At 43.7% G+C, this 27,345-nt stretch overlaps 1 protein-coding gene across 13 annotated transcripts in view; it reads left to right on the plus strand.

Moving 5' to 3' along the window:
* kis (chromodomain helicase DNA binding protein kismet) overlaps positions 1-27,345 on the plus strand; it is a 209,878-nt gene that overhangs the window by 45,485 nt on the left and 137,048 nt on the right. For all 13 annotated transcript variants that reach the window (XM_075673530.1, XM_075673529.1, XM_075673528.1 and 10 more), the window contains 5 exons: positions 7,567-8,147; positions 13,105-14,121; positions 18,965-19,280; positions 24,862-24,989; positions 25,926-26,114. In XM_075673530.1, coding sequence (XP_075529645.1) covers positions 7,567-8,147; positions 13,105-14,121; positions 18,965-19,280; positions 24,862-24,989; positions 25,926-26,114 — 2,231 coding nt within the window. The remainder of the gene's footprint in view (positions 1-7,566; positions 8,148-13,104; positions 14,122-18,964; positions 19,281-24,861; positions 24,990-25,925; positions 26,115-27,345) is intronic.

Genomic DNA, 27,345 nt, shown 5'->3' on the forward strand with positions numbered 1-27,345 from the left:
CTTGCCTCCAAGCGGCCGCCGGGAGAAGCTGAAACTTAACGTCATGACACCCCCGCGTGCCCGCGCGCGCGCGGCCAAGGTCAGCCACAGCCGGCGCAGTCTTTCCGGAGTGTCGGTCCCTTGCAGCGATTATTTATCGCCGTCGGCTATGTTCGCACGTGGTCTGTCTGAAACATTATCCCCGTCAGCTCTCCATGCAGGTGGTGCATCTTACACGCGTGTTCGCACGGTCGTCGATCGGTATTGAAGCATTCTTCGTAGCGGAAGAAAATGCCCAGACATTACGGCGCCTACGGCTGTTATAACAGCATTATCGGTCGTGACACGCCGTCGCGCACGTCTCCCAGAGACAAGGTGCGTGAACTTTGCATACGTGCCTGTCAGCCACCACACCCAGCATGGAGACTTCTAAAAAATGGCTTCACTTGCGCGGACCACTTCGTCAACGATGCTTATGCGAGCGGGCTAGCCCGGCTGTGCTCAAAAGCCTTGGTATACCGCTCAAAAGGCTCCTGTTGAGGCAATACAATTCAAAGAGCGGGTGCTTAGTGACGCATTCGTAACTGTTAGCTGTGTTCGCCAACTTTTGATGTTCTAGCAACAGACCCTCTCTCTTTCTGTATGCATTTAGCCGCAGCGGTGACCGCAGGAGTGCCCGTTGAAAGAAGGGAAATTACCGTTTCATTGGCTGTGCAAGAACAGATATTCTCGGCTTGTGACAGAAATTGTTTACCCTGCGGATGCATGTGTTTATCACAAAACAAAATAGTCATGTTGTGTGCACTTTCGCTGCGTCTAATATTGAACGACAGCATACGAGCGCTCTTCTAATTGATCAAATATACAAAACACAGCCAGTGAATGAACGCCAGACAACAGCATACATGTGTAGTAATCTAAAATGCGCAGCACATTTATCTACATTGCCGTTTCACACGTTGCTTTTCAACCTCAAGCAAAAAATTACGGATTTTCATAGGCCTCTGCATAATCATGCGTCGGGTTTCATGACTTGGTTGTTCGCGCAGCATTTCCCTATTAAATGTCACAGCTAAAGACTTTCCTTTGCCTATGGACACAGAATCGATGTAGCTAAGTGATCTGGTCGACGGGTCCCTAGCGCAGCCGCCCATCTCAACGAGTTCAACCAGTAAATGGCTTCTAATGGCGTGAATGTGAAAGTAGCCGTAAACACAGGGCTATGAAACGGCTGGAAAATTCTACACATGCCCTGCCTCGTCGCGTAAAAACGAAGTGTGCAGCGATCGAAAGCCGACAGCGTAGGTAAGCACAAAGCGACGAGCTACGCTACCTACGATTCAGCCGTAATAGCTCCCTTTCTGCCTCAACGCGGGTCACGAAACTAGGCATTTTGCATCCTACGTAACATAATTTTAGGAACTGCTGCTGCTGCCCTTCAAGTTTACTAGAAAAAGAAATTAACATTTTGCTGGCCCGGACTGCCTGACCGGCACGTTCAAGGCCGCCTGCTCTTCATTGCCGCTTGACGCGGAAGGCTCGTAACCGTAAGCGATTATATTTCTTGCTAAGTTGGAACGGTCCTCATCTATAGACGTGTACTCATCGCTGGTAGAGGCACCAGAACCCGAATCCATGCTCGCGATTGCGGCGGCGGCGCACCTCGAATGACCGTGGCCGGCCGGCTGGCTATCCGACGGGGGTGTCGTGACGTCACGCCTTCCAACTCGCTTGGGCTGGGCGGCGTTGCGCGCGCTCACAAAAACGCCAAAAATAAAGCCATCCGCTGAAAAATGAGCGAAGTGACTACTTGTTTTCGGTGTACTCGCACACTGAGGACTCATTTTTTGTATTATCGTAAAATGTTCAGATTTTGTGTCCGTATCCCTTTAACCGAAATAGTATGAGCTCGCCCACTTACCTGTTGGAAACGGAACTAGAGAGAGTGCAATGAAAGGGGAAAAAAACATGCAGTATTTATTCACTTCGCGCGACAAAAGTGCTATTTTGGTTTGATGCTGCGGCGGCCTAGCACGACGACACCAGCCTCAAACTTACTGAAGATGCATGTCAGCTTTTCAGCCAGCCCCCTCGTCTCGGCAAACACTCGCATGGCAGATTCCTCGTTGGCGTTACGTATTCTCCGTGCACGCGCGTGGTAGTACTGCAGAAGTCCCGGGGCGCCTTTTTTATTGCCGGGTGCCGGAGTTCGGAATACTTTTCGTTTGGAATAGTTACGTTATCCCGCCCCTGTTCTCATCGCGACGATTGCATTCATGAGGCTGACGTAATGCGCAGCTTCTGCCACTGTCGGGCTTGAATCGCCCGTGCTGGCCCTTTCCGTGTCGTCCTCATCACTGTCGCTAGTTGACACTTCGGCAACAACAGAGGCAACGATGGCGAAAAGTCAAACCTCGTAGCCGACATCTCTTCGCGGTCGCAGCAGCGCTGCCGAGAAACTTCTTCACATTCCAAATACTACACACTGTAATCAACAGCAGATCCTTGTCGCGTGCTAGTGCAGACTTCGTGTCACGTTCGATAGCACGGACGATGTCTAATTTTTCTTCTGTGCTGAGCACCCGGCGTCTTTTTTTTTTTTCCGAGCTTCGGCATGACGCGAGTCCTCGCTTGCATGACGCCACAACGCTCTCTGGCATGGCGTCGAAATTATGTTGATGTTGATGTGGCTTCACGCGCAAACGCACAGGGCGCTTGGAGGCCGTTGTTCGGCCGGGCCGCCCCAATGGAGACGACGCACCACCGTATTTGCGCGGCGAAAAGTGCAAACGCTACATTTTAACCGTTGCGTACGCAATAAGCTGGTACGGTTTATGCGGATACAAAACACATTATGTTCAATGGCCGCTGAGTCGGCGATTTGACTTTACTACTTTTAAAACGAAACTACTGTTTAAGTGGGTGCAGTTTAACATGGTTTTTCTGTACTGTATTTACTTGATTCTAATGTGCCCTTGATTGTAACACGCACCCGTTTGCCGTAACCTAAAGAAAAAGGCCTTTACAGCACTGCATACTGTTATGATCGACCCGTCAAGTGTGAGAAACATTCAGGCGTGCGTTCCCATAACGAGATGATTTGCCTAATCTCAGAAGAGGCTGTTAGGATAAGCCTGGACATCGACCTGTAAGGTGCGAGAAACGTTCAGGCGTGCATTCCCATGACGAGATAATTGCCCTCTTCCCCGAAAAAGCGTCGCCCCTTTACGCTCTGAGCAGATACAAAGGGAAGCACAAGGAAGAGAAGACACGAAGGGGAAGAGCTCGTCGGCATCTCAACACCTGTTAAGTGTGAGAAACGTTCAGGCATGCGTTCATGACGAGATAATTGCCCTCTTCCTCAAAAAAGCATCACCCCTTTACGCCCTGAGCAGACACAAAGGGAGGATGAAGAGGAGAAGTCTTCTCGTTTTCTGCATTTGCTCTATCAGCATGGAAGGCCTTACTGCGGAGGCTCGCCAAGTATTCGTCACGATGCTGCCATTAAAGGGAAAGTGATGATGCGTGCGGAGACAGGCGGAAATTGGGCCGCATCATGGGCGCTTGGAGTTCCCGAAACCTGCATGCAGGACTGGCGCAAACAGGAGAGGCATTCTACTCTGGTGGCTGCTGCGTAGAGACAGCTGCGTGGCCCCTATGTTGAAAGCGATCTGCGATATGGAGACAGTCTACGCATCTAGGTGCACCGTGCTATGCTCTCCTCGCTTAGTTCACGTCGAAGCGAGAGGCTGCATAAAGGTCAATGTGCTTGCTTTTGCTACTGCACCTCCTCACTCCGGCATTCTCATAACAAGTTTCTGTGGTCATTGAGTGAGACGTGTTCAGGTTTGCTTGAGCGCGTGTGACACCATGCTTGTTAATTTAATTAGAAAGTGAATGTTTAAATGTTTATACGGCGAATAAAACTACTATCCTTACTTTTTGTATAGCTGCCTACTAATTTGCTATCGCAATCAATGCTTTGCGAAATGTGACTTTTTTTATTCATTGCAACTTTAGTGCATTGGGAGTAAATCTTTGTTTTTCCAAGTGGGAGAAAGTTGTATTTCTGTATGAAATAATGAGGTACGCGGTACTTAAAGGACTTTTCTTTTTTTAGGTTACGGTAAACGGGTGCGCGTTACAATCGAGGGTGCGTTAGAATCAAGTAGATACGATAATAGGCAGCTGTATGAAGTAAGGATGGTAATTTTATCGGCCGTATACACTTGTAAGCATTCACTTGCTGAATAAATTAACAAGCATGGTGTCACGTGCACATAAGCAAACATGAACACGTCTCACTCATTGACCGCGGAAACTCGCTATCAAAACGCTTGAAGGCAGAAGTGCAGTAGCAGGAGCGAATGAATTGACCTTCGTGTTGCCTTTCGCTTCAGTGCGAGCTAAGTGACGAGAACACAGCGTAGTGTGCCTAGACGTGTAGACTCTGTCTCTATTGCAGATTGCGTTCAAGATAGGGGCTGCATGGCCGCGCCATGCGCAGCAGCCTCTGGGGTAGTACACCGCTCCTGTTTGCGCCAGTCCCGCACGCAAGTTTCGGAAACTCTGATGCCCGTGTTGCGTCCCAATTTCTGTCCGTTTCCGCATACATGATCACTTTCATTTTAATTGCAGCATCATGATGAACTCTGTGGGTCTTCGCAGTCGGAACTTCCATGCTGATAGAGCAAACGCAGAAAACGGCAAGACGAATGGTGGACTAACCTAAGCACATGTACTTCAGCACATGGAGGAAACTACAGCAGCTAGGCTTGAAGGGTGTACGAGGCGGCCATTTTAATATGCTGATGGAAATATGGAAACGCAGATTTTCTGGGGTACTCTATTCTAACGCCCACAGGAATTGTGACCTGTTTTATCGGTAAAGAAGTGCTCGTTAGATTTGAGTAAATACGGTAATATACTGTAACGCTGCTCCAATGAAACTCGATGGCCGGAAAAAGAAAAAACGGAGACAAAGCTGCTTATGGTGAGTTCACTGATCTGACAGTGGCGACATCTGCGACGAGGCCAGTTGCATACGTTTGAAAGTACGTCTGCTATAAAGGTTCACTGCAAAATAAATAACTAATTAGGCATCTGCTAACCATAAAAAACTAATTATAAAACATTTTTGGAAGGAGTTAAATTATCACAGACTACAAAGTCTTTCGACAACTTTTTTGTTGTTGATGTTGATGGGTTGTGCATGAGGTTACGCCTTTATGCCCATCAAGTGGTTAGGATATCTCCCTTTACGGAGGGGGCCCTTACCAGAAAGGAGATGCACCTTTGTCTTGGGTCACCTTGTGTGAATGCTTTTCCAGTAGGTGTCTCTTGGTTCAAAGGACTGGTGCTCATGTGTTAGGGGTATAATAAGTTCTTCTGCAAACCATCAGTGAATGGAATGCACTGCCTTCAAATGTTTTTTCAGAGTGTGACCTTCCTGGCTTCGTAAAAAACATGTATCATTTCATGTAAACTGCATTATTGATACTGCCATACTCTTGTCTATATTTTCACAACTCGTGAACTAACTTGTGTTAGCTTTTTCTTTGTGTGAATAAAAGTGATTTTACAGAGATGTGCAATTTTTGTCTCCAGAGTGTTTTTTAATCATGTTTGTTAACCTATGCTTGTTGCTTGTCTTTGAATGGTATTGCTTGCTATATTCTGTTGTACAGTCGAACCAGACTATATCGAACTCGTTAACATGAATTATCCTCTATATCAAGCAATTTCTGAACATGGTATGGTTACAGTGAGTATATATATAGCAAAAATTATGCTTACATCGAACGAAAATAGCAGCGGCTCCCGATATATCAAACGTCAAGCGGTGCAAAGGTAGTTTAGCTTAGTGGCGCGGCTCCACCCACCCGCTCTCCCTACCGCGTGACGGTGCCTCTTCGGTGAGCCGTCGGCACCCCCGTGCAAAAAGTGATCCTTGCCCGCCAGCAGCACTTGCTCAGGCAGACAATCAGAGGCTCTTGTGCTCTTGTCGTGCAAGTACGAGTTGTCTCGCGGCTTTACTCGTTCATTATGTTTGTGTCTTGTGGGGCCTTCTCCTGCAGTGTTGCCGCGATGGCTAGCACGAAGCGGCAAAATTTTCCTTTTGCCGTGAAGCTCGAAATCATAAATCGAGTCGAACGTGGCGAGAAGTTGGATGTCACCGCAGTGTACAAAATTTTGAGAGCACTTTCAGCACCATCTTGAAGAATAAGCGACAGATGCGGACTAAAGTGAAAAAAATGACCAGGTGCTCGTGGCACCCGACATGTACGCATGGCCGTGTATAAGACGTCGAGGTGGCCGTGTACAAATGATTTATCCGAAACTGCTTCAGACATGCTGGCTTCCGCATGCCCGGTAATGACTGAAAATTTTGATGTCTGATAAAGCCATTGTCGGTGTTGCCAAAGTTTGGAGTGAGCTGTCAGAATTTCCAGAAGCCATTGACGGATGCATGGTCAATGAGTTTGTGAGTGCAGATGATGGTATCGCGATTACGGGAGAGCCTGAAAAGGAACACTACATTGCCGACATGGTACCGAGCACAAGTGATAGCGGGCACAATGAGGAAAGCAACGACAATTCTTTGCCCGCATCCGAAGAGGTGATTGGTGCACTTGCACTAGTCCGGCGCTTCTGCACGATTGTGGAAGGTTGCGGCCTCAGCTTTTCCCGCTCTTTAGACAATGTGGAGAAGTGCGTGCTGTCGCAGCAGCAAAGTTACCGAAGCAGAAGAATACAGGACTATTTCATGCGAAACTAAGCTAATTTCAATAATAAAGTGCTTTAGTAAATGCTATGTGCTCTTATGACGTCCAATTCTTTGGCAGGCTTATATGGAACTATGCCGTGTATCTAACTGATAGGTGTTTTTTTCAGAGTTCAATATAACTGGGTTTGACTGTCTAACTATCCATTTTTGTTCACTATGTTCATTTTCCCACCCCTCCTGCTTGGTTTTTGGACTGCAGTGGGTACTGAATAACTGAAAAATAAATAACTAAGTTACTGGCAGGCCCCCATTTCAGACGTGGCTGTGGCGATCTGAGCCCTTCTCGGCTGTAAAAGGCATGCATTTTTTTTTCCGGACTGCTCGATTTCTTATACATTCTCGTGGGCCCTAGGAAGTTTGACAAATCGGGCGTTGATTGTAGTCATCTTTTGTTTGAAGCTGATTGCTTGTCCCTGATAGCTGTATTTCTTGGACTAGTGACTAGTACAGGAGGGGCATGTAATTATATTAAAATAAATATTCCTGTTGTAAATTTATGTGTCTGTGTTTGAATATTTGATATTCAATTCGATATTCATATTTACTATTCGTATTCGAAACAGTTAATATTTTTCCACATCTAATAAAAACGGGGGCTGGTGTGGGGGTCTAAAGGCGATGTGTGGTTGTCTGGTCTGGCTGATGAACATGAACTTCCATTCTTGGGCATTTTATTTTCATTTACTACCTTGTTTTTTGCTGTGGTTGAGATTATTGCTTTATGCCAGTTCTAGATTTGCAAGTGTTTCTCATGGTTTTAACATCATTGCTTGCCCTATGGCCATTACTTCAAATTTCAGATGCCTCCAGAGAGCCCAGGTGGCATGCCCCTGCTCCTTCCACAGCCACCTGGTATGGAAGTTCCACCTCCTCCTCCTGTAAAAAAGAGCAAGAAACGCAAACCCAAGGAGCCCAAAGAAGGAGAGCCTCCCAAGGAGCCCAAGCCTAAGAAGCCGAAGAAACCCAAGGCTCCCAAACCTCCTAAAGAACCAAAAGAGGGAGGGACCCCACGGCGTAAGAGCAAGTCCAAAAAGAAGACTGCTGCTGAGCAGGAAGCAGCAGCAGCGCAGGTGCCATCAGCAGACGTTCAGGGTCCTGCAGCTCCTTTGGCAGAAACAGCCCCTGAACAAACCGAAGGGAGTAGCACAGTTGATGCAGCTGTAGCAGCGGTAGCAGCAGGGACATGTACACCAGTTCCGTCAACTGTTGATGGGCAGTTGCCAACAGATGAAGTGAAAGCAGATGGAGAGACTGCCCAACCTGCAGAAGAAGGCAAAACGCCGAAAAAGAAGTCTAAAGAAAAGAAAGAGAAAAAAGAACCAAAAACACCAAAGGAAGGAACACCTAAAGCACCGAAGGCACCAAAGAAAAAACTTCCCAGGTTAGTTAGCTTCCCAAAGTGCTGTCTATAGGAGTAGAAATATTTAGTAAAAATAAATTATTGGATACGGGTGTGCTAATATTAGAAATTTCCGAATAACAAATCGAATAGTGTCCTATTCGATTTGCTCTTCAAACTGAATAGTCACAATTTGCAACTACAAATATTTTTCTAATAGTTTTCTAATATTTTAAAATGTTAGCTGTGCATAATAAAACATAAAAATGGTACAAAAGTAGAATTTTCATCTTCACGGCATAACACATAAAACTTGAGAACTTTTGTAATGCCACAGGTCACATTGCAGGGATCAATCACACTCTTCGGAAAGTCCTGTATACGCGACCGAACTGTTCCTAATGCTCCATTCGTGCATTTTGATAAGGTTGCTAAGGTTATGAATACTAGTATGTGAATAAATTTTTAAATCAACTTTGAAAATGGCTGCTCATTATCCGTAAAATATTCGAAAAGTATTTATTTAATTTGATTCACTTTTGGCACTATTCAATTCATATTTGATTTGTTGTCGATAGTTACTGTACAGTCAACATCCGATTTTTCCGACTCCCGAGGTGGCGCAAAAATGTTAAAAAGTTCAGTCAGTCCGAAAAAAATATATGCATGCTTTTACTGCCGCCAAGGGCTGAAATCGCCACAGGCACTGCAATGCAAAATAACACAGTTCACTTATTAAGTGTATTGGTACTTGCACTTTGATATGAGGTGGTCGGTGCACACGTGCATAATTAAGGAATACATACAGTATCCCATGACATTTGTCCCTTCCCACTCTTATGCTTCACCGAAGTACTACGGTGGTATGCTTCTCGCGTAACAGTCCTGTAGCAAGGTGAAACTTGCTTTCGGGAACCTGCATTACGAAATGCGCCATGCTTTCCGCGCTTCAAAGCCATTGGTGATAATTACAAATGCGAAGTCAATGCCATTGCTAACAGAAGCAAATTGTTTTAATGAAAAACATGGCACCAAACAGCAAGCTTGGTAGTTAACGCCGAAGTTGCCGCGGTGGTGGCGATGGCTGTTAGTGGATCTGCATGCGAGAGCACCAGTTCGAGGCAGCGAGATAATCAAAATGGCAGCCGTGGTTGCTTCGATTAATGCCATTTCGAACCTGCGGTCATGGCAAAAAGTTTGAAAAAATCAGATGACGAAAGGTTATTGCATCCAAAACTTCAGTCGTTCTTATGTATTGACTATGGGGTGCTGTAAAAGCGGCCGAATTATCGAGCATGTCCGAAAAAGCAGGCATCTGGAAAATCAGTCGTTGACTGTATGCACACTCCTATTATTGAACAAAAATAACTTATTTGCGGTGTATGTGTTAGGTGCTTGTAGGCTTTGCTTGTAGGCTTTCCTTTTTGTCACTTTGGTCTCATCATATCCTGAATATGTTTGGAAACAGTTACACTAGAATCTCAGTCGCACCTAATACTAATTTCGGATAATGCGAATTTTCAGAAGTCCCGGCCCAAGTCCATTAACTTACATTGTGCTAAATTTTAATTTTGTGCTGTGGTGGATGATATGAAGAATCAGATTTGAGACGCTTGGCTGTTACCAGACCAGCAGAACTGGCACGCCGATTCGCCGGTCGCATTCCTGTTGCCAGGGCGACCTACTTGACTCCATCCCCTCGCGCCCTTCGTCTACAGTAAAATGGAAAAAAAAAAAAGCTTTGACACCTTGCAACTTTATGAGTAGCCGACAGTAGCTGGCGACCCAGCCTTGCTACGTCAGCAAGGTTGGCAGCATTAATTTGTATGGGTAGCCTTATCTCGTATTCTACGCCTTCCGTTGTATTCAGCTCTCTATGAAATTTTTTTTTTTACTTTTGCACCCGTGAAATCACATGATATGAAGTAGCTTCACTGCTGCAACAAAAATGATATTCCCTTATCTTTTGCAAATCATGTTTTTATCACCATAACGCAGTAGCCAGGGTTTAGCAATAAAAGAAACTAGATGACCAGGTAGATCTTGAAATGTCAGCCTAGAAGCATGCAAAGTGCACATCTCACTGCTCCCAAAAGGTGTATGAAACAAGTGCACCAGTGAATTGTATTCACATCAGCAAGCAAGACCCCTGTGCTTTGCATGATTGCAGTTACTAATCGCGACACGAGTTTTTTTCTTTTTTCGCTCAGTGTTTTTGCTTTTTTTTTTCTGCATGTGGAAATAAAGCTCTGCGTCTATCTGAATTGCCAATTTCTCGTGTTTGCGACGATACCAAGATGGCGGTGTTACATAACGGAAAGTCGCACTCCCACTACCAATAGCGCGATAACACCTACCGAAGCCTGATTTTCTTCCCGATTCTGAAGATAACACACTAAAAAGTGCAATTTTCCCAAATTATGCAGCATGCTTTTTCCAAATATTTTGCTCTGAGATAAAAGAAGGTCTTAGGATTGTGGGGAAAAAAAAAGTGGAACTTTTGAGCAAGTCAGCGTTTTAAGCAAGTCACTGTCGTGTGAATCTACCTTTAAAGGGCCCTGAAACGGTTCAGATAAATTTTGTAGATGCGTAGGGTACAGCTAAAGTTATTCATTTGCACCACAATTTGTGTGAAGCGTCTCATATTAAGAGAGGTACAGACAATTACAAGTTACCCTTTTCCATAGCCATGCATTTTCTCCTCAACTCGTTCGCCGAGTGATCGGGGCTAAGCTCCGCCTTCACTTGGTCTGCGTCATGATGGCACGTCGTGTCGTCTACTTCCGATTCCTTAGGAGTGCGCGCGCGAAGCCTCTACAAACCTCTCTGCCAGCTGCTTAGCAGTCGACCTCAAGTGAGAGCTATCGAAGCAGCGTGTGTTGTGAGCATTCTGTCGCAGTGCCAGATGTGTCTGGTATTTTCGTAACCATAGGTGAGCTGGGCGTTTCGACGCATGGGTGGAGGCATAAACTCAATATGAACAAGCAACTTTAGCGTATACGTAGGGGAGTGGCCTGATAGGTCTGCACTGTCCAGCCACCTCTTGGCACAGAGTTGAGCCAGCCAAACAAAGAGCTAATATTGCTCTAACCAAGTGTAAAACATTTTAAACATTTACGAAAACAGCATGTTAATGATTACGCTCCTGCGGAAAATTTGCACTAGCAGCAAAGAAGAATACACTTTGTTACTGCTACTGTGTTTGTTTGAGCTCTGTGCTACCAGGTGGATGCACCATGCAGATCATTCACGTTTGCGCTTCTGCTCATCCCGTGAAATGGCACGGTCAAGCAGCCAGACCCTGTCCACTCGCTTGCGTTTACCCGAATGCCGGACTCGCGATATGCTATTGTGGTAGTAATCTTCTGATGTAAAGTGGTGGCCGCAAACGGGCAAATCCTGGCGCCGATAGAGTACTGATAGTACAATGCGCTGCAGCCACGCCACTCGCCTGCTGCCTTGCATAGGGACACTATGTCGCAGCATGACATATTACCATTCGCTATGTTTGCAGCCCACAACGCAACAAAGTCGAAGCATGGTTCTCGCGAAAAGACTGAGGCTGACTCTGGCCCCCGGAGCTCTCGTCAAAATGGAGCATGTTGTAACACAAGCAGACGACGCTTGCTGTGTGCCGGAAGGGCTTAAGTGTAGTGAGAATCGGTTCTCATGCATTCTCTTTCTGTTACTTTCTTTTTAAAGAAACAAATTAACATTCCAACTATAACGAACAACATTTGTTCACCGTTAAGTTGGAAAAATTATCGATGACGCACCCAGGGCAGCCAACTTGCTTGCCCTACTAACCTCATTAGGGCAATTTACCTCAAATGGGTAGGGGTGGTGGACAATTCAGCCGAGCAGTGTCCTGCAATTGGCAGTGATGTACATTTTTAAAACCTTATAATAAATTACACGTTTAACATGGAGCACATAGATGCGTCAATTAATGATCAGAAGGACCTACTCTAACGACTTGGTACATTTGTACAAAATCGTAAAATCGTTTCAGGGTCCCTTTAATTCACCTATTTTTTAACGTTTTTGGGTGAATCAAATTTTCGGTATAAGAATTTTTGCACCATCTCAAGAGACTCGTATCATTGAGATTCTACTGGATTATATTAACGTGACAACGTTAAGGAGCCCGTCTCACAGAAAATCTGCCGGTGGTGTCGGTGTCGGCGCCCAGCGCCCCGTGGCGGTTTTCAGCGTCCTTTGTCGGACATTGCTTCGACAAAAAAATTTTCGAACCACACATACCCTGGCCAATAAAGTTACGTAAGGAATTCACTGAACTAATTGAATTTTTCAAGCTAAAATACGTGGGAAAATTGTAAACTACGACCTATACACAACCTACAGACATGATAGCTCTCGGATTGTAATTTAAATATGCAAGAAAACATAATTTTGTTACGTGAAAACTCAAACAAACCCCTTTTCTAGCATTTCTACAATGCACAGTTCGGAAACTGCGTCTGCCATTTGCACACGCTGGCGCGTAAATAATGCAGAGTCCATAAAGCGGCGTGCCCGCTTCCTTGAAACATTTCCAGATGGCGCTCGCCTCCGTTGCATTGCAGCCCATGCAAGAGGCCGCGTTTCGACCAGAAAGTCTGCCTTCGTGTATAGCGTTCGCCGCGAGCATTTCTCGTAAACGTTACGGTTACCTACGCTGCAGTTGCCGGGAAGCACGAGAAGCAGTCGGGGATCTTTGAATGTCATCATATTCCACTCTTAAAGGCAAAGCTCAAGCATCCTCCAATCTTTTGTTGGGTGTGTGCAGCCACTCATTTTTCTCTTCTTGTGGGGAGATGTAGCAGTTTAAGTTGTGCCAGAGGAGGGCTGTTTGTTTCCTATGCCTGACGATTTGGACTACAGTTTTTGTTATAAATATAGTTAATGGCTCACTTTAAGGCTAGCATTACAGAATATCAGTTCTTCAAGTTTGTGTGATTTTCCACAATGTGTTTGTTTTGTGTGGTGTACATTTCAGGTTGTCTCTCAAGTTCAGCAAGAAGAAGAAGCGCAAGCGGCTGGGCTCTTCAGACAAGTCTGATTTGGAAGGCACTCCACCTCCTTCTCCCGAAGAAGGCGACGGAGGTGTGCAGAAGCGACGTTCATCGCGGAACACCCACAGAAAGAAGTACACTGATGACATTGAACTACAGTTGAGTGGTGATGAGGCTGCTTTGGATGGTCTGCATACTTCCCACGCTGTTCGAGGGCAGGAGACCAAGAATGTCCAAGTTCTGGTCAATGTTGTCACTGAAGACACCATGGTTGTTGAAAAAATCCTGGCTTCTCGAATGGCCACCAGGAAATCTGAAGAGGAGGACAAGGAACCTGTGGATGTTGAAGAGTTTTTTGTGAAGTATAAGAACCTTTCATACATTCATTGTGACTGGAAGACTCTGGAAGAGTTGGAGATGACTGATAAGCGTGTGCTGCAGAAAGTGAAGCGTTTCCGTCAAAAGAAGGACAACATCAATTCAATCTTTGACTTCCTTGAAGACGAGCCCTTCAACCCTGACTATGTGGAGGTAGATCGGATCTTGGACATGACAGAGACTGTAGACCCCATAGAAAGTGAAGATGCAAATCAAGCAGATGTCAAAGATGAGAAGCCAACAACTAAGACTGAAGAAAACGTTGCTGAAGATGATCGAAAGGCAGAACCAATGGATACTACTGAGCCTGTGGAGCAGAATGGAGATAGGCAGGAGTGCAAGGCGCATAAACAAGCAGAAACCCAAGGAGCAGGGGATGATAATGAAGAAAATGATGCTGGAGAGGATAATAATGAAGAACCTCAAAACGGCACTTCTGAGCCAGTGGAAGAAGCCAAGAAAGAAGACAGTGGTGGCGCCTCTGAAATTCCGAGTGTGCCAGCAGCTGCCGATGAAGGCCCTGATAATAGCATGTGTGAAGATGAGACAATTTCACTTGAACAGCAGCCAATCAAAAAGGAACTACCTGACGAGGAGATGCCTGACGAGGAGGTGCCTGACAGGTAAAGTGATCAAGATTGTCTATGGGTGAAAATAGGGCATAGTTTTTTATTAACTTCAGTTCCTAACGATTTGCTGCAAGAGCATTGGCATTGTACAGTAATCCACATGCATTTCACTAGTGCTCTGCATTTTTGAAGTTTGTTTTGAGGGCACATGGGGAGGGGGGGGGGGGTGTTTTCCTGAATTTTTTCTCACAAAAGTTAGCTTGTCAGAGCTAACTCAGTCTTATGCTGCAATTCCATTAGCAGTTTTTCAGCCATTTTAGTGTGATTCACCTTGTAGTTTTGCTCAAAGCCCAAAAATGGCCTTACCTTGATTGGAGAAAAGAAAACAAAACAATATGGCTGCATTAATTTTTATTTATTTAGAGTCCACATGTACAATAGCAGAAACATTTGTTGGTGCTACAATTTACAATATTGTATGCGTATTTACCATTGTTGGAATCGGCCATTACAGCGCAGGAACCGCGCATTCTAAGTTATGTGTAATTTCCGGCGAGTGATATTGGCGGACTTTTTCTTTTTTCACTTTCTATATCAAAAACTATTTCTGCAATATTTTTGTAATGCTTCCACTCATATTTAAAACATATAGTTTCAGAATTTTGTTGCAGTTAGCCTTTAATGAATTCACCATTGTCTGTGGGGAAACAACCACTGAAAGCCGAGTCGGTCTTGCAGTGTTGACAACCTTGCAGCCTAGACATTCTAAGCAGGCCTAAATGAAAATATTGATTGCACTAAAGTCTCAATGAGAGTGCTCAAAAATTTTTGTAGGCATTGTTTGAAATTAATTGTCTGTAACTAAGATTCACTGTAAGCATATGGAAAAGGTGCTTTTGAGATTAATTCTAATTATGAAGATATTGAAGTCTGAGTCAGTGCTATTTCACGGTAATTCCTTACTGGTACAGTCGACTTGTGTTAATTCGACCCAGAGAGTATTCACAGAATTGATCAAATTATCTGGCAGGTAATGTTAAATTATGCAAGACTTTAAAAAAAAAAAAAAAAACGTCAGAACGCACCACTGATTCATAAGTCTGCTGGGCCAGTTGGTGCAACATATTGTAAACAGATGAGTGGTTTAACGGTAGGGGTGAAAAATGACTTGACAGGACAGACACTCATGTCTGTCCTGTCGAGTCTTTCTTCATCCCTGCCGTTAAACTGCTCATCCATTTACGGTAAGATACACCACTGATTCATTTGCCATTATTTGCCAGCTTCTAACATGCCCCCAAAACAAACGGGCACCCACATTGTATCACTCAGCAGAGAACTGACTTAAAAATGAAATTTAAGCTCTTTAACAAAGTATAAATGTAATGTGCACCGGATTTTTAGCAAAAAAAAAAAAAAAGTGTTGCACTATGGTGGCAGATTTCCTAAAGTCAACTTCGCTGCATGGTCTTTAAAGTTAGCTTCTCTGCAACACGTCAGCGTTATGCGGTAAAACATACAAATTTTGTAAAAGCGGTTTTGGTTTCGTATCTGATTTCACTGCGCAGGTAGTTAATGGCCGAATTTAGTTGAAAAAGAAAAGAACAACAACAGCAACATAAAGGCACATGTTAGAAACGGATAACTACTGTAATCAGGCATCCTGAGCTACAGTTAGTGCTTGAAATTCTCTATTGCAGACCAAAAATAGCCATTTTCGACAGGAGATTTTCTTCGAAAATGTGTGTTTAACACATTCACTATCCCATAAGCTCGGCCGAGACAGACGCTGCTGTTAAAGGGGTCGGAATTGTGGTCACCGTAGGGGTCAGGCGCATGCATGCTGACTTGTCATGTTCAAACAATCCAAGGACAATTTTAGGATCAAAATAATGAAAGTTTAGGCCCATAGAAATGCTTTGGCTCTGCCTAGGACCTTCGGTTGGCAACAAATCAGCCGAAACATTGGAACTAACCGGGGCTGAATTAATGGAAGTCTATTGTAATTCAAGATGTTGGTTGGCTGGTCTTGTTGGTACAGGTGCCGGTCATGTGCGTTACCTTAATTTTAGTCCTTTTCTCGTGCTGTTTACAATAGTATGCCATTACTGGCATTTTTTATTTACTTGATCCTGTATCAAGTTGCTCCTTTGTCTGTTAAAAAGAATTAACTGGGCTTTAAGTTATGCAGGTTTTGGCATTCATTAGAGGTATCTTTTGTGTCACTAGCTACTCTTTTCTTACATTCAGTGATTGCCTGCTTTTCAAAAATGATGCAGAGATATATAGATAAATTTTTTCTGTTTTGCTTTGGCCATTTCCAAGCCAAATTTTGGTAGTAAAGTTGAATTGAACGAAGTGGCATTCAACTAAAAAATACCTGTGTTATATTGAATTTTTGCTATAAGCATATGTAAAGCAAACACTTTAAATTTGATTTATTATATCTGATAATTCGTTATATTTGTGGTCGACGTTTGACTGTAGTGCTTTTTTGCAGAGCGGACACCCTTTTGCAATACAAGTTTATGACATTTTGTATCTTAAAGCTGAGAGGGAGACAATAGTAAACTTTAGGACTTCAAACACACATGTGAACGAGAGTACTTAATGCACTGTCATGCAGTGAGGGCCACTGGTGGTCTGTCATTCTACTTGTTGCTCTAAAGGCAGCACCACTTGTAATTGTAAATTGTTGTTGTCTCTCGATAGTCGTTATATCTTGATACGTACTTGAAAGAAAAAAAAACGCACATAAAATATAGTGAATACTTTTTTTAGACCAAAAATATGGTGCATCTAACAGCTACATCATGTACAGTGTTTAGTCATTAAAACGTGATAATCAGCCTTCATGGTGGCCGACGCCTGTTGCGTCCCCGCTAAGCACGGGGAATCGCTGGGAGGTCAAGTGCAATAGCAATGTGTTATGAAGGCCATTGCATTCATTGTATGCCACAATGCATTAGTTTGGGGCCTCTAGCGTGCACCGATGGCACAAAAAGCACCGGCCACAATGTGGGCTGATCATCATGCTAGAATCACTGACTACAGTACACCAATTTCTTACCATCACTACAGCCTCCTTACATCATCTCAATCATGGTCCATCATTTTTTCCAAGCACCTTCTATTTTGTAGTGCAATAGAGTTTACCATTTGAAGTTTTTAAACATGCAATGTTTTCTCTGGAAAGCGAGTAGAAATTTTTAAAACAGAATTTTCTGTCATCGTAGTTTGTTAAGACTGTGTAACTGCGTAAACCATCTCCGTGTACCGACAACACTGGGCCTCTTCGATTATCAATCGCTGACAGTCCCGGACTGCTTGGCACTGCTGTGCCACAGTCAATTTTGCTTGGACAGCTTTGGAAGCTCCAACCACTAGTCTCAGAATTGTCAGAAACACATTTCTTTTTTTCACGGACCTGAAGTTCTGGATTGCTCATGGGCTGTTAGAGCTGTCAGCAGAGTTTTGCTCAGACAAGCGCAAACAGCTAGCAGACTATGGCTAGAAAAGATGCACGATATCTTCCACGCACCATGTCATGGAAGATACCACGAGCCTCTGTGAGCTTTGTGTGTTTCAGACGGCAAATATTGTACACCCAGCGATCACGTCTCTTACATTTTTGCATTGTGCGCCATCATGCAAGCTTTTCATTAGCCATGTAATTCTGCAGCTTTAGTCTTCACACTTATATAAGTGACTAGCACAGTGGTCAGAGGCACGTGTTGCTTTTCTTGATGCATTCTGCAAAATCTGTCATGCTCATTACTAATGTGTAGTAAACAGGCAGATTTTCCCTTTCAGGTGAGTGAAAGGTGAAAGGTGAAAGGTGCAAGGAAGCATATGCTACTGCATGTGTAATGAATTCACTGAGTAGCGGTGCTATCTACGAGTAACGACGAGCAGGCGACGGCAGCCAAGAGAACGACTTCCTGTCATGGTGCTTTCGAGTGAAACCTCTGACAGTTCCTGACAGCTGGTTCACGTGACTGTGACGTGCCCTTCTGTCAGGGCTAGTGACATAGGAAGCTACGGACGGTTTGCCCACAGTCCAGGAGTGCATAATTGAACAAGGCCACTGATTACTGGATGTGATAATCTCCCAGGATGTGCATCAGTGCACCACTGCATTCACTGTGACTTGCTTGGTTTGCACAAGGAGTGCCGCTTTTCAACACGTGCTAGTTGGAAACAAGAAAAAAATTACTCTCACGCACAGAGAACAGATAGCAGTAGCGCATAAAATGCAATTTCAGGCAATACAATATTGTATCCAAGCAAAATAACTCCTTGCACGAGCAGCTTTTTGGTTATGCGACGGTACACGAATTGGTCGCACTGTTTCACCATCAAGCGCTGCTACATGTTACTCTTGTGCCAATTTCAGAGCCAAATTAAAAACATAATTTCTTGTTTATGAGGTATAAGCATGCTTATTTTCATCAATATGACACACAATCTTATTCCCAACATAATCCAAAAACATGTTCTGAGCGGTGGACAGTTTCTTTCAGTTTCACAGTAGAATGTCGGACATGCAGCTGACTGTCTGATCTGACATGACATGGCTGACATGACTGTCTGATCTGTTTGAAAATACTAATTGCCATTTAAACTGCTAACTTGCTGTTTAATTTTATCAGTAACAACATTCTTTTTATTTCTGTCACTATGTCATGACAGTTTGGTCAGCTGCTGGTCCCTTAGAGTATTTAGAAGTGAAAGTTTCCTAAGGTCACACTAATACAGTATGCCTTTGACATGCTATAAAGCTTCTATGAAGCGGCTAGGGCTTGCATGCTAATGTTGCAAACATACAATTTCCATGAAATTGTGGTTACCTTACATATAAATGGCCTGTATTTTTTATGTTGTTTTACACTTGCAGCGTAATACCAGAGGCTGACAGTGTAAAGCCAGAGGATGATAGTGTATTTGAGGACAATGTGGCAACTACGCCTGTCAAGTCTGATGGCCTTTTGGAACCAAAGGAGGAAAAGGCTGAGCAGGGCAAGGCAGGCAGCAGTGATGAGTCTGACAGCAGCAAGCCAAAGCCAGCACGCACCACACACAAGCACTATTTAGTCAAGTGGAGAGGTCTCTCCTATGAGGAAAGCACATGGGAGTTGGAAGAAGATGTGGATCCACTAAAGGTTGAGCACTTTCTGAGATTTAAAGACCCGCCCCCTAAGGAGAAGTGGAAAGTAAGTACCCTGTAAATTACTAAGGTTTTCTGAAGTGATTCAGGTTTCATATGTGAGCATTGCCTTTCTCTTATGTATTGTACAGTATACATCTATTGAGTTATTGGTTTACTGTTTTCTTGTCGTCTCTTTATTTTAACTTGTGCTGTTATCTGCCTGTGTTGTGTAATGGGATCAATGTTTGCCAAGTCGCCTACATCATTTTTTTTTTCATTGTTGTGTCCATATATACCAATAATGTGACAAAGAAGCATGCTTGCTGCCTCATGGTACTGACATATTGACACATCCAGGGTGTTGAACCAAAATTTTTATGGGTTCAGTATGGGTTTGGGCTTGTGTTATTCGGTTCGGTTAAGGTTCAGATCCAGAGTGAAAATTCTGATAATTCGAACTCATAAGCTTTCTGATGTATTTCGTTTGAGTTATTTGCTTCTTGTTTTTGAGAAAATGCTTGATACAACTAGAGAGAAGTTAGCTTGGGTATTGTGTAGAACTGAGAACCATTTGCTTTTCCATGTGCACTAGCTTGAAAAAATATTTCTTTCGTGAAATGCCATGTAGTGTTTGATATAGGCGTCTTTGAATTTCGGCATTTAAGTAACTTCATGGCATCCTGAGTGGCTGTCCAATGCGTTACCCACCCCCTCCCCCAAATTTTCGCCTTCATTGGATTCCTAAAGGAAACAGTAAATCAATTTGGACTCCCAAGGTAATTCTTTCAAAAGTCATTTTTAAGTAATTTCACAGTAATAGGTTTAATAATGAAAGAGAAAATGAAGTTTGAAGTTCTGCTTTTTGATCTTTAGCTTTGAGACTGCAGCGCCATCAGAAATGGATTTCAAAAAATGTTTTTCGTATTTTGGCCATTGCGATGCAGTAGATGTTTTGGGATCCTGCTAAGTTCAGTCTTTCGCCCTTGTAAAATGTAATGCTGTTCATCTCCACCAATAAAAAATTAACTAGATTTTGGCAGCTGACGCTGCCAAAATCAGTGATGTCACACCGAGCTTGTGAGAGAACTTTAAAGGGGTAACGTGAAATGGTTTTGTTTTTGCATGTTTTTGAGCTCATGAAGCTCAGTGGTGGGAGTGCTGTTGCAATTGCGCTGACTGGGATTTGCTTTTGCATTCTGCTTCAAAAGGGTCTTTTTTACCTCCGCCAATGCAGCACCACGACATAGTGGGGGTGCAAAAATTAGGAAACTATCATACAATACAGTTGAACCTTGCAATAACAAAACGGCAGGGAACGCGAAAAAATTTGCTTTCAGGAGAATTTCGTTGTTGCGAAATGAGACAGCACCAATAGGTAATGCATCCCACAACGAAAGTTTACTGTCAAAATTCAGTTAGCCTACAGCCTACTTTGGCAAGCTTTGCTCGAAGATATAGAACAGCATTGCCGACAGTACAAAGTTTGCTCTATGCGTCGATGAAAAGTGGCAGCACTGCTGTAGAGCAGCATTCTTGGTCAATTGCTTTCGGAGATATGATCACATTGCGAGATTTTGCATAACGCGGCACCAGACACACAGCAACAGCGCTCTGCGCATGCAGCAGCATTTTTCCAGGGCACGCTGTCACTTGTAGGCGCCGTGTCCCGTGCCAAGCGCGAAAATGATTGTATCTCATATACCTGACGGCAGTCGAGCGAGATTACAGCCCCCATGCGCAAGTCTGCGTTTGGTGCTGAATCCACCCGTGATGCCTGTCAGGTGGCACCAAAACCAGCGTTCTTGAAGCAAGGGATGCATATTCCCATGCGATCACTCATTCGCAGCCTGATGTGTGGCAATCTATGCTGCGACCACCATCTCAAGCGGCATCCACGTCGGTGCGATGTGTATTTCCTCATTATTGCTGCATTTTTCTCACCAAGGCATACGTTATGTACTGCCCTAGGTGTGCAAAAACCATTGTCACATGTCGGTAGCAACATTCGTGCCGCTTCAAACGGGCGATCAGCGAAGGTAGCTGCCATGACGTGTTTCCAGCGCACGCAATTGCTTGCGGTGCTTGGTTGTTTTTGTAAACACAAATGGTGGCACCCACGCAAGTGTAATGCGGTGGTATTTTACGAAATTTTAGCGCAAACGAAATGCATTTGAGCACATTTTGGAGCCTGCCAGCCTTTAGTGAATGGGAGTGAGTATGTGTGGTTATGTTCTGTCAAATTTCGGTGATGCGAGATTGTAGTACAGCGACATTTCATTGTCGAGAGGTACAGAATGCATTGAATTCTGTGGGTGTTTGCTGGGGATACAAAAATGTTTTGCTGTCGTGAGAATTGCGTTTGCGTGAGATTTCGTTATTGCGGGTTTCGACTGCATGATACGATGCCTGGTGCCGCTGCATTTGTTGGCTGCATTCTTCCATGGCATTAGAGACTGCCATTGTGACAACTGACAGAATTGAATTCATTCCTATATTTACAAGCCAACCATGAGGCATGCTTGAGGCTACAATGAGTTGGGCGGCCACGCTTTTCTTGGTGACTGTATGGTCAATACAGTAGTTTTATGGATTGGGGGCTGATGTGTGCGATGGCACTCTGGCAACAAAAAGATAGTGTCGACCATACACTTATTCCTGTTGCTTGCTTGCAGCTTCCTTCATTACCATGAAAAGAGGCTTCGTAAGGTAAAAGACACACAAACGAATGACTGGCGCAAGTACCCAGCCACCCCAGCTTGCCGTGACATCATAGATTTTGACAGCAACTACTTATGCCTAACTGTTCATTGGGGAAGTTGTGTCACATTCCATCGCAGAAGAGTCAAAGACTGTAGTTAGCAAAATTTCAAGGAATTTACTTGCGCACATGGTGCTTTGAAATTACTTTGAAATTACTTTGAAAAAGTACTTTGAAATTCGTGACACCCCTCTGGTGCTGGTCTTCTGGTGCAAAATTTTATAAGGGGTGTTGCGACCTTAATTTGCTCTTCTAATAATTTACTTATTACTGCGAAATCGAAGAAAATTTAGCTTTTATAGTGTATTTCATGAGACTAAACTGATCTGGTGTTTCTCTTTATGGTGGCCCTCTAATATTCCTTGCCTGGTTTCGAGCAGCGGCGCCGTTAGCAAATCGTTGTTAATGTGCACTTATCGCTGCCTTCATGGGGCGACAAGTGACAAAACGAAACACAGTGCCCTCTGAAGTCAGTTCTTTGACAACTGTAAGTAGTTTTTAAGAACACTGCAAGAGTAAATACAAAAAAAGGACTTACCTATGCATGTATTACGTGTTCATCTTTGTAAAAAGTAAAGAAGCTGCATAGTTGTAAGAGAACATGTAATATATAGCAAAAGAGCAAGTGTGTAATTAAATCAAATTTACAAATACGTTAACACCGTGGCAGCTTCGGCTAGTCGGTACGTACGCTACAGTGGAACAGTGCAAAAAGACATAGGACAAAAAGAGGAACACACACCAGCGCTGACTGAGGACTGAATTCTTTATTATACCTAGAGAAAACAAAAGTACATCACAACACATGACAAGAATGCGACACCGATTAAGTTTCCTAAGAATTACTGCAGTTGATAGCTTAGTTCTGCTTCAATCAAGGCCTAAGGTGGAGTGCCGATGCAAGACTCTCCATTCACTGCGATAGCAGCAGCCTCAAAGATTTCTCATGCACGAGCGTCACTGTAGTGTTTGTGGGCTGCACTCTGTGAAAAGTCGGGCCTCTTAGTACGGCACACATCACAGTCAGTGTAGTGTAAGGCCAAGTTGCTGTCCATACTGGAACTGAACGACCAGTCTGTCTATGTAGGAGTGTCCATAGGGCAGAGGCTCTTCGTACACCACCCCGGCTTCGCACTTGACAAATGGTGTGGCATGCTTCTTTTTACAAGCGGTTTGTTGAGATTTGTCGTAGTTGACCTGTCGACATAGTCGACCTAGTTTATTAGGCGCCCACAAGACAACACAAACATCTGAATGTAGGGCTACTCTTTTAATGCTGTGGGAAAGGCCTTGAATGTAAGGTATGACAGCATACCTGCTAATGTCACTGTTTTGCTGCCTCACGGGAGACAGTTTTCCACACTTCTCGAGTAGTTTTTTTTTGCAACGCCGGTGAGGAGTGAACGTGGATATCCGGCACTGAGCCTTCTCTCCACTTGGGAACAGAAGCTGGTGTGCACCTGGTTTTAAGCTGGTATTAAGCGATCTGGTTTTGGCTACATTTGACTGAAATTTGCACGCATCGCTATCGTCTCTACAGGTGTCTGTTGAGAAGGTTTTTCATTATGGTGGAGGATTTTCTAATTGTCCTTGAGCAAGGCCCTGGTGACATGCCTACTGAGTTCCAGGAACGTTACCCCAAGTTCTGTAAAGTCCTCAACATATTTAAGCTAAGGAGTATCGTGAGAACGGGGAACTTCATTTCCTAGACCTACAGCTGATGTGCTAGCAGGAACACGTTTGTTGGGAGTATGCTCCTCGCTCAAAGATGGTCCTCCTTCTGTTCAGCTCGGCCCTCAGTAAGCTTGTCAAGAGAGGTGTTGCCACAGCCGCGCTGGAAACACTCCCCAGTGCTCCTGCTATGAGCAGGTGGGTCTTCACCGCAAGAATTAGGAGATGGCGATGAAGGCAGGCCTCGTTATGATGAAAAACTCTAAAGAATGTATTCACTTCATTAGTACATGGTTGTGACTCTATCTGAGACTCCATCGGTTCTGCCTAACACAGGGGCCAGGATGGCCTTAAGTAATCCTTTGCATACAGCCCTTACAATTGGTGGAGAGGTCCCCACTAAAAGGGTCATTCAGTCCTCGTGGTCTTGTGGTAGTCAATGTCTGCTTGGGAAGTTTGGGGAACTTGTGGAAGGTTGTGAAGTGGACAACCTCCTCCCATTCATGTGTTCTCCTTTGCGCTTAACTGGCCGCTCGAGGCACTTTGTTTGTATTTGCAGGCTTCTTTTACACTCTGAAAAACACTTTTATGCAGCACGTATTGAGCAACAGAAAGCTGTATTAGGAATTTTTTATGTTGCTGTACAATTTTCTCACACCTTTAATCTAATTATAATATTTGAGAAATTGATCAGATATGTAATACTAGTTATGCAATTAGGTGGAATGAAAAAAATGAGTATCTCCAAGTGACTGCAAACAACATTGCCTTGGTTCTGTCCTGCTATGTGACATTCGCTTATTTTTTAAGTTTGGCTAAAGTTATGTGGACACCCTGTAAGTATGTCTGTGTGTGTGTGTAAAAATTGTAAAATTCCAACAACCCTGGGCTGATCCTGTCGTCCAACTGATTTGGAACTGTTCCTACAAAACGATCAGGTTCAGTTCCAAATGGGAAAAAACACATCGGTTTGGTTTGGTTTCAGTTCAGCTGAAAATAGTGGTTCAGCTGTGGTTTTCGATTCAGTTCCAGTTCAGTTTGACACCCTGGACATGTCGCGTGCATAGTGCTTCTCTGAAGGATGACTATCTGTTGTGAATGTTTTGGAAGCGCCTTAGTAGAGGTACATACTGACTTATGAAAATAGCATGGCGCTGGGTGTGTGCTCATTTATGTGGCTGAAGTTTTCGGTGTGTGCTGCATTTTTATTTGACAGGTGAAGAAGCGGCCTAAGCCTTCTGAGTGGAAGCAGATAGACGAGTCACCGGTCTACAAAGGAGGGAACACATTGAGAGAGTATCAACTTGAGGGTCTTAGTTGGCTGACCTTCTGCTGGTACAATGGGTAAGTATGGCTGATCTGTGATGCCACATCTTACTGCAGTCCTCACTCTAATGTAATTGGATATAATGAACAAAAGGAAACGCTCCTTTAAATCCATGTAAAAATGCATACATCTTTTACTTACTTGCACAAAGTTCCTTACCAGTGGATATAACAAGGCATTTTTCCTGAAGTGAAAGTAACTGGCCATTTTATACCTTGTGTTGACTTCGAAACAGTGTCAGATGTTGCCATGCACAGAAGTTTAATGGTCCCATGTCTTGTACTATCTTGCAAGATGTCAAGAATTGTCTTCCTTAGTGCTGTACACAGCATGCTCTATGTGTGGTGCCGAGGTCAACTATTCTCGCAGCGCATGTGACACTATGCATATGGCGAGCTACATGCATAGCCTTCTGTGCACTAATTATTGGTTTGTATTTTGATCTTTTGCCTAAAGATGGCCTTGTTTCTACTTAAGGATCAGTGAATATAGTGGACATGATGATGGCAAAGGACCAACAAACAAATTGGGGGCATGTAGTGCCGATAATATTGAGTGTCATGAGACGATGTGCACTTGCACGTTTGATGTACCACTGGAGGCTAAAGGGTGCGGAATGCTGGGGGCCAATTGTGGCTCTAGCTTTAGGTCTATATGGATACTGAGAACTAATAGTTATAACTAAATAATTGTGCCACCTGTTCTACTTTGTTACAACAAAATTGAGTTGAAGAAAGGATCGTATGTTGCAGGTGGACATAAACCTCGTTTCACCTGAGAGGATCAAGTCCGGTCTTTAGGCTACCACAGCTCTTCTTTATCGCCTTCTATAGGCGTTTGCATGTATTTGATTTGGAAGTAGAGGGGCGTCCTTTTCTGCCCTAGATTTAAGGCTTTGCATGTAATGTAGTTGTTGAACTTACACATGTGATCTCCATGTTTGTTGATTACAGACAAAACTGTATATTGGCTGATGAAATGGGCTTGGGGAAGACGATACAGTCATTGACCTTCATCAACGAAATAGTGAAATATGGTATCAATGGACCATTTCTTGTGATTGCACCACTTTCAACTATTGGCAACTGGCAGAGAGAGTTTGAAACATGGACTGAGCTAAATGTTATCACCTATCATGGATCGTAAGTGGATATTCTTGTTTGTGTTTAAATGTGGTCTTGAGTGATACATAATTTATTGTGCAGTGTGTTTTCATTCATAATAAAGGAAAAGGTTACTAAATTGTGCACATTGTGTATACAGTGCATGGAAATAAGGGTTAACTGTTCATCTGGCAGGGGTTTATGTGTACACAATCGATAAATTTTTGTCCTACATATTGGTATGGTCTGAACGTCGACGAGTTTGGTGAAATTGATTTGAACAGGTGCAGTGGTGCTTGCACTTAAGCAATATCTAGCAGCTTAAGCAGTTCAAGTGATGCTAAGTACTGGATAGTATTGTGGAGGATTTGTGGAGGTGTTACCAAGAGAACTACTATTGTACACTCCCACACTTGCATGTTGCTGTTCTAAAGAATTGTGAGCAAAAGTGTTCTCTAGTGACACATTATATTGCCATCTCTGGACTGTTGGTACCGCCCTTGGTCTTGGAGCTTTGTCTGGCCATTTTGCATTCCATCCATAATGTTACCACTCTGTGATGTGTGACTTGCAAATGAGGCCAATTTATTACTACCTCGTACTTCACAAGGCAAAGACTGTAGGCATAGTCATTGCTGTGTCATGCTTTCAGTCTGCATGGTGGATTTAGAGTGCTCTTGGTGCCATCACTGGAAGCAGCAGATCTAATAGGATTTGACTAGAAAAATTTTCCTAATCTAGAGAGGCTTGGAAAAGGCAGGGTAAAAATAAATATATACACAATCGGAATCTCAATATAACCAACATAGGTATAACGGTTTCTTGGCTATAATGAAGTAAATATCAAATTTGTGTGTTGTGCTTGGCCAATGGTATTGGTTATAATGAAGCAAATTTTTGTTCAAACATCCCTCAAAATATATATTCTGGTAGCAATAATGTAAAATGCAGTCTCCAATCATGATTTCAGACGGCTGATTTTTCATACCTGCACAATTCCTGCGGTACCTCCGCCTATCCCTAGCACCAATATATAATGGCAATAACAAATTTAAGACATTATATGGTCTTTCGACATCAACCGTCCATGTGGTGCCGCAAATATGGCATCCATGAACTAAGTTGAGACTATGTCGTCTGGCACAAAACTGCAACTTTGGTTATGGACTTCCGACAAATCAGTTCTAGCTATGCCTAGTGACTTAAGCAGTATGGATGGCGGAATGGCTGGTTACAAGCTGTCGTAGAAATCTTGCCAGCAGTGTGTTCT

This window comes from Dermacentor variabilis, chromosome 1, assembly GCF_050947875.1.
Source record: "Dermacentor variabilis isolate Ectoservices chromosome 1, ASM5094787v1, whole genome shotgun sequence".
Taxonomy (NCBI): Eukaryota; Metazoa; Arthropoda; class Arachnida; order Ixodida; family Ixodidae; genus Dermacentor; species Dermacentor variabilis.